We start from the raw sequence: 12,226 nt of genomic DNA, 5'->3' as shown, positions 1-12,226 counted from the left end.
TACTTGTAATGGACTGTAATGGAGCTTAAAGAGTATAACGATATTACCAAACAATAGACAGGTGAGGAATTGCCTGTTCTTATCGAATAAGAGATTTAATATAAAGCAATAACGAACAAACTAATCAACAACTTTATTACATCAAATTAATATTCATTTAGTGTATCTTTCCTTTTTCTAGTGTTTGACTTTTCTACTTATCTATTTTCTAAGGTCTACAATGACAATCAAACTATTAGAATAAATTCATCTATGTCCTGGCATTATGATACATTTGTGTCATGAGGATGTGGAAAGTATTATGTAAATCTATCATCCTCTATAATAAAACACACCTCATATCACAGAAGAAATAAAGCATTATAACAATCAATTCTTACATTTCTATTTAAATTAAAGGCCCATGGGTTTTAACGGTCACCCAAGTTACAATGTTGTCATTCTTCTTGATTTACAATTTTGGTGCATCTTGGCCATGGAAGGTTTGTATTATATTGGTTCAAGAATTTTTGAGAAGTCAAAAATGTTTAAAAAGTTTATGATGCGCGATGCCGAACAAAGGCAATCCAAAGGTCACCATGAGACTTTGTCTCAGATGACCTAAAAAATCTCACATTACTAATTGTAAACAATTCCAGTTAAAAATTACCATACTGCTAAAATTTGTAATACATTCTAAAATGCAAGTCTGAATGAGCCAATTTCATTGCACAATAAGAAAATGTGTTTGAAAGATATAAGCCTTTTTAATATCACTAAGAAAAGCCAGAAAAAAGTTTGCTAATTGAATGTTTAGCCACTTAGTATGAAAAAGTCAATACATAACATTCAGATCATGTTTCTATGGTAGTAATGTTGAATTATTTGACACAACACATAAAATGACGAAGCCTTTCATAGAAATGTGTTTTTAATTACCATAAGCATGGTCTTCTGATCACAGAAATAGTGGCCACATGATTCTGACAAGCACTTCACAAAACAAGTTCTTGTATACTCTACTTAGTATAATGAAGAAACGAAAAGCAAAAATTTGATTTTGATAATAAAATGCCCAGTGTGTTGCATTGGCAGACAAATTTGACAACTGTTTCCATAAGAACATGTTAAATTATTTATATTGAATTTCTGTTATGGTGAATGACTAGTAAAACAAATGTTTTAAATGAAAACTCAATCAGCATACTAGTAACCATGTACAAGTCTGTATACAGTCCCTTATTTCAACCAACTTCAGAGATCAGTATACATTCTAAATATTATTTACCCTTTCATTTTCACCCAAAGGAAGCTTATCATGAGGGAAGTGGTGCATGAGTTTTGGATAAAGGAGAAAATAGGTATTAATAAATAGGTTGTCAGTGCTTATTTAATAATGCTGGATTTAACCTTCATTTGACATATGGTTCTCAACCAAAATCTGTTCAATAAAATGGAGGAGTTCACCTTGCGTACTCATACACTTAAAATTCACAACAGAATGTCAAGATAAAAGATTGGATGACATATACTTACAAACAACACCAAAAATGTAATTTCATTACCGACAAACACAAAACAGTACATTAACAGTGTGAAGGGCTTTGCATGTCTCATTTAAGTGTAGTTGAGATATTTGGCTTTCTGTATTTAACATCACCATTAGCATTAGGCAGGATCAATGTAAATTCATGTATATCTGCTTGGATATCATTAAAGACACTTAAACAATAACACAAATAAAGCTTCCAGCTTTCATGTCAAAGATTTAGCAAGACTAGCGAAATTTCTGTGAAGCAAAAATTTCAGCTGTCATTTCTATCACAGCACTTCAATAAAATTAAGTCAGAGAAAAGTCTTAAACAGTGACTACATAGCTACATTTGCAATACAACCAGTAAATATTAAAGTCTGAGTAATATATACATAATGAATTCGTTCTTAACATTAAACTCGGTTGGAAAACCCTATGTGACTTTGTGCACCTCACAAATATGTCCAACATACTGCCTGGTCATTATTTCCTTTAACACACCTAGAGTAACAACAAGTGTAAATCTTTTCTAAATATAATGATGCAATGTCATGAAGAAAAATAATCAGGCTCTATTTTGGGAATATTACCTGGCAGAAATATTTATAAATATCAAGCATCCAGCCTCAACTAAACAAGCTTAGATGGATATTTTCCTGTCATACCCCGAATAGGAAATCAATTCCAGTTTTCAGTTTGGAAAAGATAGGTAACCTATTAGAGGTTAGTTTTATAGATATACCTGGTATACTAGGGTCTATGCAAGTAGTTTTATACAAGTTCTGTGTTACATAAAAGTTCAATAGTGAAACAGGCCATATAGCAGAGTATCCAGACTATGTACTGAGAATTCAACCACCTCATTAGTGAGATAAACTACACAGAGTAAACAGGCTTTGTGTAAAGAAATACTCCACCTGATTAGTGAGATTGACCATATATTAGAATATCCAGACTCTGTATGAAGAATTCCTCCACCTGACCAGTGAGATTGACCACACATTAGAGTGCCCAGGCTCTGTATGGAGAATTCCTCCAGCTCCCTCCAGCTGACTAGTGATATAGACCACATTATAGTATCCAGACTCTGTATGAAGAAATACTCCACCTGACCAGTGAGATAGACCACACATTAGAGTATCCAGACTCAGTATGAAGAAATATTCCATCTGACCAGTGAGATAGACCACACATTAGATTATCCAGACTCAGTATGAAGAAATACTCCACCTGACCAGTGAGATAGACCACACATTAGAGTATCCAGGCGCTGTATGAAGAAATACTCCAGCTGAGTACCAGGCTCTGTATGGAGAATTCCTCCAGCTGAACAGTGATATAGACCACATATTAGAGTATCCAGGCTCTGTAAGGAGAATTCCTGAAGCTAGCTAGTGAGATAGACACACATTACGATATCCAGGCTCTGTAAGGAGAATTCCTTCAATTGACCAGTTGGACAGACCACATATCAGAGTATCCAGGCTCTGTATGGAGAATTCTTCCAGCTGACCTTTGAGATAGACGACACATAAGGGTATCTAGGCTCTGTAGGGAGAATTCCTCCACCTGTCATGATAATACACTCAGCACCAACATGTGATCATCCTCTTACATGCCACATAACCTTGTCAGTACTGCATATGTCAATTTTTCCCTCCAGCACTCTCATTTTCTTAAATCTACCATCTCTATCCTCATCTCGTCCAGCATCTTCACATTACTACAGCTCTGAAAGATCAATTATTGCCAACTGATAGGATTACAAAACAACTGATTAGGAAAATTAATACCTGTTTCTAAACAGTTTGACAGGTCAAGGAAACAAGACACTGAGTGGTCTTTAGCATTTAAAGCCTGTATCCTTGATCATAAACAGAATATGACCTGAAAAGCTAATGTTTTATACTCAGGACAATGCTATCTAAAACACATACATTGCTCACAATCTAAATTACAGTTTAATCTGAAAGAAATTTAGGGTAAATAATTACAAGAGATCCCAGAGAGATCTTGGTACCCACTATTGTTCGATCTTTACTTGCTCTTTGAAAGTTAGATCTTTTACCTCTCTTCTCTGTATTTTTGCTCTTAATAAGACATTTGAACAATCCTTTGCAAAAATTGTGATGATGATCTTTACCTGCCAAATTGGAAATGGCTGCCTGGAAGCCATTTTGTTTCTTCTAATTGGTCCCAAAATCAAATGGGCACAAGGGAACCTAAGGCAAGTTTAAAATTTGAGAGATATTCATTCAGTACTTCTGAAGAAATAGGGATACCCCTGGTAATAAACTCTACTAGGTGAAATCCAAGATGGCTGCCTGTCAGCCACCTGTTTTTCTGATCAGTCCCAAACTCAAATAGGCACAACTAGGGACCAAGAGGAACATAAACATGAAATTTCAGAAAGATTTATACAGGACTTCTGAAGAAATAGTGAGAACAAACTTTCAAAGTCAAAATCCAGGATGGCTGCCTTTCGGCCATTTTGATCAGACCCAAAATCAAATGGGCACAACTAGGGATCAAGGGGAACCTACATGCGAATTTACGAAAGACCCATCCTATACTTCAGAAGAAATAGAATAACAAACTTTCTAAGTCAAAATCAGTGATGCCCGTCTTTCCGCCATTTTATTTTTCTGACCAGTCCCAAAATTACATGGTCAGAAGAGACCAAGGGGAACCAACATATGAAAATTCAGGAGAGATCTATCCAGCATTTTTCAAGAAATAGTGATAACAAATTTCATTGAAAAAATGCAAGATGGCCACCTGTTGGCCATTTTCTTATTTGATCACTTCCAAAATCAAATGGGCACAACTAGGGACCAAGGGGAACCTACAAATGCAATTTGAGAAAGATCCATCCAGTACTTCGTAAGCAATAGTGATAACAAAAATTGTTTATAACAGACGGATATGGATGGACGGTTCAGGGACACAAAGCGATTTGAATAGTCCACCATCTCATGATGGTTGGCTAATAAAGAAATTTTTGAAATACAAAATGTATTTGATTGCAGACATAAGTACATTTCTTGTCTTTCGACAACCATTTCTAGTAGACATATATAAGTTTTATATTGATTTTCTGTATTTGTGACAAAGGCTTCATGAGTCAAAAACCCAGATGGACATGTTAGATTTGTATTTTACCTCAAATAAAGGAGGTGTTTTACGATGGTCATGGAATCCTCGTTCCCTACAACTGCCAATATCGGGCATACCAGTGTCCTGGGTCAGGGTAAATATCCCAGTTCTGAGGAAAAAATAGCATAAACATCTTTCATCTTCAATACATATAATCCCCTTGATGATGTCAATACTTATTCTGCCAAAACTTAATATAGAATAAATCACTTACAACAAAACAAATTCTCCCCTTCAGAAATATTCAGAATTGAGACAGCAGTATAAGGAAATTACGACTTTTTTGTCATTAACAGCAGATTAGTGGGTAAAAATAATGTTACTTTAATATCAACATTACATACTAACAACACCATCATTATTGTAGTTTTTATAATTTAACTTATAACTTGCATGTGAGCAAATGACATTTTCATTTCTATACTATCTGCTGACTATTGTTTTGATATGTTTCAGACACATCTTTAAAGTTTATTCACTGAAATACTCTAAGCTAAACAACTCTAACATACTCGTTGTACTTGGGTGCACAAACAATGGCTATGGCCTCAGGCAGCATGGCTTGGTAACCGTACTGGTTGTGCATATCAACACTTGATAGGAAAGCTGTCTGTGATGGATGGGTCTGTAAAACAAATCAAATGCTACATAAATATCCAAGTTGAAACTTCATAGGAATTTTTTGGCATTATTTATTAAGTATGCATTTAACTCATTGTATATTTCAGGGTCCTAAGACCACAAAATTTGTTGGATTTATTGCCCCGTAAACAGACAGGGTCATTTTGAATCTGCTTGTAGTAGCTGGTGCCACTTCAATGAGTAACATACAGGAAGCCGGATACATGCAAATCAAAAGCAATTAGGGTTAAGAGTCTCATCCATAAAAACAACCACATCAGCACAGACTTGTCTGTTTCTCTGCTTCCTGAGAAACTTAAACCACTATGGGCAGAGAGTGTTGAATCACACATGGAGATCTTTCCTGATGTCACGTAGGCCAAGCCTCTAACCAACTGAGCAGCCCCATAACACAATGGAAAAGCAGCAATAACTTGTACCTGACCCCATTGTCGCTTTCTCCACAATAAAATATGTTTGAAAGCAAAATGACCATTAGATCTCTCATAATCCATGGTATTTCTATATACAAGTACAAAGGATAACACAGGAGCTACTGACATGTATCCAGCCAAGGGTAATGAGGTCACGTGGGTCCTGGTACATCAGGATATCTTCTTCATCTTCTGCCACACAGGAGTCTGACGTTCCTGCCTGCTTCGGAATCAGCACATGTGATATGTAAAACGCGTTCTTGGACTGAAAGATTAAAGAGTATCCATTTTGTAACCCTTATTACCATACTAGTATCAGTTAGCATTTACAATTAGCATAACACCCATGTGATATATACTCAAACCATAAATTGGCACATTTACTTAGTATTTGCTTGGAGACATGTACTATCATATAAATCATGAAGTAAAATCAACTTATGTCTTTTGAGGACACAATTACTATTGTCCTAAGACATGATTACTTCTGTCCTAAGACACGATTACTACTGTCCTAAGACACGATTACTACTGTCCTAAGACATGATTACTACTGTCCTAAGACACGATTACTACTGTCCTAAGACACGATTACTACTGTCCTAAGACATGATTACTACTGTCCTCAGACATGATTACTACTGTCCTAAGACATGATTACTACTGTCCTAAGACATGATTACTACTATCCTAAGACATGATTACTACTGTCCTCAGACATGATTACTACTGTCCTAAGACATGATTACTACTGTCCTAAGACATGATTACTACTGTCCTCAGACATGATTACTACTGTCCTCAGACATGATTACTACTATCCTAAGACATGATTACTACTGTCTTAAGACATGATTACTACTGTCTTAAGACATGATTACTACTGTCCTCAGACATGATTACTACTGTCCTAAGACATGATTACTATTGTCCTCAGACATGATTTCTACTGTCCTAAGTTATGATTACTACTGTCCTCAGACATGATTTCTACTGTCCTAAGTTATGATTACTACTGTCCTAAGACATGACTTCTACTATCCTAAGTCATGATTACTACTATCCTAAGACATGATTACTACTGTCCTAAGAAATAATTACTACTATCCTAAGACATAACTACCACTGTCCTCAATCTGTTGTGAATACTCAGCATTAGATAAGGCTTAAATTTATGTATTATCTCATTCATGGATAAGTTTGTTAATACTTACTGGTTTTTTGTGTCTTAGTGTCAGATATTGTGAAATTGTGAATCTTTGCATCCATAGAAAACAGGCATTACATTACCAAAGTTAAAGAAAATAATTTCTGTATTCAAATTACTCTGTTGAAGTGTGATATTTATTTTTAGTGACAACTCACTAGTTTTCCTGCTAATATTCCACATGTTTCAATGTTTTTCATTGTGTTGTGGTCAGCCACACCTAAAAATTTTCTGACCAAGTCTGAAGGGATGCAAACATCTCTTAGACCTCCCTTGTTATGGCCTGGCACCCCTATACTGGTGAAGTGGTCAAACGCTGGCTTACATGTCCTGTCAATTCCAGGAGGCCTTAAATATAACCAAACACATCATTGTGAGCCAGTATAACGTAGCAACCAAAACTACTCCAGAGAAATTCATCAATAAAATCCTTTCTAATGATTTCAAATTTTTCCTCAATTTTAGATTTATCATATTCTTTTCATTTACTTTTTTTTGTTGCTCATAAAATTACCCCCAAATCTTTGACTTCTTTCAAGTTTCATCCAGATATAACTTACAATACTAGGGAGAGCAGAAAGCCCACCATGGATATAATTGTCATCAAACCTTTTTGCCACTAATACATCTTTACTGTTGTGTGTAATGACAGCATGATGATTTTAAAAGTGGAACAATAATCAATAATTTATCATCAGGAGTACTGGAAAACCGACATATAAATAGAAAACGTTATCTGCCGCTAAACTAAATTGGAAGTCAATGCACTGTACTATTTCAGACAATTTGTTGTGTTAACATCCGATAACTGACTTGTTTTTCAAAAAGTTTAAATCACTCACCCTAAACGTGAATCTGAATCACTTATGACTAGGTTTTTCTTCAATTCTCTGTCTGGTATATTTGGTACGCTGGAAGAAATTCTTGATGGGTCATTCAAAAGGTTCTTCTCAATTTTAGGTCGACCATCATCAAGGTTGTTGGGAATGAATGCCAAACCAAGGGATCCATGTTGTGCACTTGGCTTGGTGTTCTGATTGTTGAGTGCTGTTTTGTCAGCATTGTTGGACACAGTTGGATCATGAATCTGGGACTGTGAGTCAATATTTTTCATCATCTCTTGCTCCTTAAGCTCCAGCAGTCTTTGTTCCTGTTCTTGCATCCATTTTGCTTCAGAAGCAAGACGAAGGCAGTTTTCTTCTTCCTCTTTTTGCCGGCGTCTCAGCTCCTCCTCCTGACGGATCTTGTCCTGCTGTCTCTCCAACTCTTCTTGGATTTTCCGCTGAAATGTGATAACGTGGCTTGTCTTTACATGGTAAGACATCATTTATAAGTGAACATACGACAACAGTAAACAGAAGATATGATTCTAGCATTGATGTCAAATCAAAAGACACACTACTTGTATTTTGATCCTCTTACAAAACAAGCATGAATTGAGATACATTTCAAAAGAACTAGACATTCACTTAATAACAAAATAAATGCTCTTCATCTTTGAACCAATTAGAAATTTCAAAACTTCCTCACACAAATGCATATACAGCCTTCCAAAATCAAATACCCAACAGATATAGAAATAACTCCTTTCTTAGTAGTATGCCCATCAATATGTACACAACAATGTAACAATTTATAAAAAGGCAATTTTTGACTTCCCATTTGAAAGCTTCAATACCCATTCATTGATGTGACTGAATCAACGGGCTCCTGATAATTTTCTTTCAAAACTAGTTTAGATACTGATTAAAAGGTTCTAGCAAGGTGAATTTGTTACTTGCACATTATCAGTGTCCAGATTTACTTTTGAGCTAAAGCAGAATCTACAAGTAAAATAGAACTGTAAACTGCTGGTCAATATGATGAACTTTAAATTTGTAAGGTGCTATTCACTTGTTTGTCTTTTGTATAATCTTTCGAAATATGTAATCGACGATAATGTTCATTGGAATTCATATTCAGTATCTTAAGTGAGATGTGGTACAAATAGGCTGTTATAAAACATGAACTGTAATTACCAAGATCCACTTATTCAGATTTATACAGTACTTATGATGCATGAAAATTTGAAACAAAATGGAGCTTTTAACTTGTTTTGATATACGCTTACTTGTGATACAATCCTGAACTTAGGTCTAAACCTGAGTGCTGATGTTGAATTATTGTTTATCACTTTATTGAAAATGGTTTGCCTATGAAACATAGATATTTCAAATTTGACCTTTGCCTTTGACCTGGTGACCATTTGCTGTAGTCCAGTGAATTCTTATTTGAATTCTGCTTATCATTCCTGATCATATCAAAACAAAATGTTTACCAATAAAATAATACAAATTTCACCTTTCTGCCTTTGACCTGATCTCAATCTGTGGTTTGGAGACTTCTCCTTTGATTTCAGCCCATTATGCTTCATCATTTCATAAGTAAGTATTTATCAGTAACATTCAGATATGATACATTTTTTGCTTTATATTCCCAATTCTTGAACATGAAAAGCAATTGATTGCTAATAGAGCAAGTCTAAGTTAAGTCATCCAAATAGAACTGAAAACATTTTGCAGAAAATGATTTTCTGTATACAGTAACACTGACCAAAGTCACCTTGACCTATGACCTAGGACCTGAAAAGTTTGAGTACATTTGGCCCAACAGAACTTGAGATATTATGTTGGAACAAATAAATCATATACATACACACAACCTGATTGCTATAGAGCACCCACATATTTGACACAGGGCAATAAGACTGTTTAGTAAAAAGAGATATAGATTACGCACTGAATGTTGTTACAACCACACATAATATTGCTCCTGGTTTGTTACTTTTGAAATAAATATGATTCATTGATATCAGTCTTGCAACTTATGAGAGATATACATAACTTTCTGTTAACAGAACACCTGATTTATGTATACTCTGACTTCGAAAAATATGGACTATTAAATTGATACATTCCCCATCTCATTTTATGGTATAAATACAGTTACCTCTTCTGCTTGACGTTTCCGTTCAATTTCTGCATATTTCTTTGTAAGTTTTCCCTTAATTTGTTCAGCAACAGGAAAAGCTGATTTCACTTTCTACAAAAACAAAGAATAATATCTTGTTATAAGTCAAAGAAATCAATGAAAACAAATAATTTAAAAAAAAATTAAGCCTTTACTAACAAAAAATTAATTGAAGAATCAATGATAACAGATTACACCTTAAATTACCTGACGAACAGCAGCGATATCTGTTGGTGGTGCACTTTTGAAGTCTGGATGTTTTGGAAGCTTTTCAACAAACAATCTGGAATAACAAAAAAGCATTTATTGAGAAATGATTTCTTTTGCAAGCAGGCAAGTGTTTGTATTTTGAAGTAAGAAAGATGTCAAACCTGTCTTGCTAAAACGAAAAAAGAAAAAAAGAAAAAAAAAATACACCATGAAATGAAGTAAAGTAAAAAAAATCATTATTAAATTGAGATGAAAATACATCATTTACAATTCGTTAGAAAACTAGCAAACAAAAATCAGGCATTCACATGACTTCATGTACATTATTATTTAATAATCAATGTTAATTATGAGTTATATTTGTTTGAATACAAACATTACTACCAGTATTTACCCACTTCCAAATATTGGTTAATCTTAAATGTTTAACCCAGTTGGCAGATATGTTGCAATGGGAAACAATGTAAACAAAATCTTACGATATGAACTTTGTGTAGAGGACAAATGCACTTTCTATATTACCCTCCTCTTCATAGACTTTTGCCATGCGAATCATCTCCAGTCCAGATCTGAGGTAGCGCTTTGGTGGGATTGCAGTATCCACATCAACCTGACATGCATAATCGCAAAGCTTGCGAACACGGGCTCCAGGGTCCCGAATTTCAGCAAACAGTGATGAATCACCACCATGCATGGCCAATGCCATAATTATTTGCTGGAAGGTAGAAAAGTATATACATTAAAGAGAGAAATATAATTGAATTATTGTACAGGCTAGTCCTAGATTTTATTATTAGACCTCAAAGGTCTGAAATGACACTCTATGAGAAAGCTATCTGGCCATTTTATGTAAACGAAGTCAGTCCCTCTGAGGATGAAAGGACAATACCTTACACATCTTGTTACTAAAAATTAGTATACTGTTCCTACTTCATGTAATCTTCAGCGGTACACAAACTGAGGATGCATGTTGTTAGGTTGTCATACAAATGCATGTATCATCAACATATTGAGGGTAAACAAACAAAGTTATATGTGATTCAACACCTAGAGGTTCAATAGGAAGATACTTCTGAACTTAAGACGTTATGGACCTTTCCCCCAAAATCACTTAAATTTTTTAAAAGGATATTTTGGCTCATATAGGAAAATCTTGAAGTATCACAGTCATCAAAAACAAATTAGATTAAATGTTCTGAAAGTTTATTAATCAATAGAGAAAATGTTGAGCCATGTAGTATGTTATGTTATACAAAATATACAGATCCATTCTTCAATTTCTGAACTTGGTCAACTGCAACTCGATAGTCTGATGTTAACGCTGACATGAACACTGATGAAAATTTCTAGGAAATCTAACTTATTGAAGCAACCTTCTCAAAGACAACTTTCAAATCAACTGTATTGTGGTATTAATCTGTCTACTGTGTATTCATCCCGTCTTTGAAGGATTTTTAATTATGAACCCTTATTTATTAAATAAACTTACCTATAAAGTATCAATTCCTTTACGTGTATCTTAGTTATACTTATTTGAAAAGCATGATGTCTACGCAGAACAAATATTACACATATGTCACAGTCAGCACCTTCTGACTCAGATGATGACAAAGTAACACCAAGCAAAATTTTAGTTTGACAGCTCACACAAAACAGTAAAATCGTTCAAGCACAGATGGTGTCTTACAAACACGCTGATATTTTCTGTGTATCTGATATAAAATAAAGCGTTCATTAATTATTTGATATATAAATATTTACGAAATACGACACTAATTAAATATATGACAAAGTTTCACGCTGGGTAGGTGCTCTGTGATTGTGATACTTCCCATTAAAACTCAAAAGGTGTACGCGTTCAGATTCGAACTAACATCATCGACGAAAGATGATTGCGTTTGAATTAGCAGTGTTATCAACGATAATGTGAATCTCTCGTTAATAATTTCTACATCTTAAAACAGCGAAAATAGTAGCTTATTTTTCATTTAATTTGGCTGCCCCATATCTCTTTTAAGTTGACGAACGTATATAAAAGAAAGCATTTGATACATTTATATTCGTCAAATTGATAAA

At 34.5% G+C, this 12,226-nt stretch overlaps 1 protein-coding gene across 1 annotated transcript; it reads right to left on the bottom strand.

Moving 5' to 3' along the window:
* Positions 1-121: 121 nt before the first annotated feature.
* LOC132561053 (STAM-binding protein-like) lies at positions 122-11,971 on the bottom strand. The gene is made up of 10 exons (XM_060225773.1): positions 11,640-11,971; positions 10,630-10,865; positions 10,148-10,223; positions 9,920-10,012; positions 7,774-8,213; positions 7,090-7,279; positions 5,852-5,989; positions 5,182-5,294; positions 4,676-4,778; positions 122-3,244 (listed from the first exon to the last, which is right to left on the bottom strand). Exons 2-10 carry the CDS (start codon positions 10,854-10,856, stop codon positions 3,182-3,184), a joined length of 1,443 nt encoding a protein of 480 aa, XP_060081756.1. The 5' UTR covers positions 10,857-10,865; positions 11,640-11,971; the 3' UTR covers positions 122-3,181.
* Between the last annotated feature and the right edge of the window lie 255 nt (positions 11,972-12,226).

This window comes from Ylistrum balloti, unplaced genomic scaffold (assembly GCF_031769215.1).
Source record: "Ylistrum balloti isolate Yb309-2 unplaced genomic scaffold, AGI_CSIRO_Ybal_v1 Utg371144, whole genome shotgun sequence".
Classification (NCBI taxonomy): Eukaryota; Metazoa; Mollusca; class Bivalvia; order Pectinida; family Pectinidae; genus Ylistrum; species Ylistrum balloti.
Note: the sequence above shows the minus strand (reverse complement) of the source record. Positions and strands in the feature narration are given on the sequence as shown.

Coding starts and splice junctions, on each gene's coding strand:
- LOC132561053 (XM_060225773.1), bottom strand. CDS start 10,856: ATGGCATTGGCCATGCATGGTGGTGATTCATCACTGTTTGCTGAAATT. Junction 5,295..5,851: donor TTACCCTTGGCTGGATACAT/GTCAGTAGCTCC, acceptor TTTGTTTTACAG/ACCCATCCATCACAGACAGC. Junction 3,245..4,675: donor AAACACCTCCTTTATTTGAG/GTAAAATACAAA, acceptor TTGATCTTTCAG/AGCTGTAGTAATGTGAAGAT.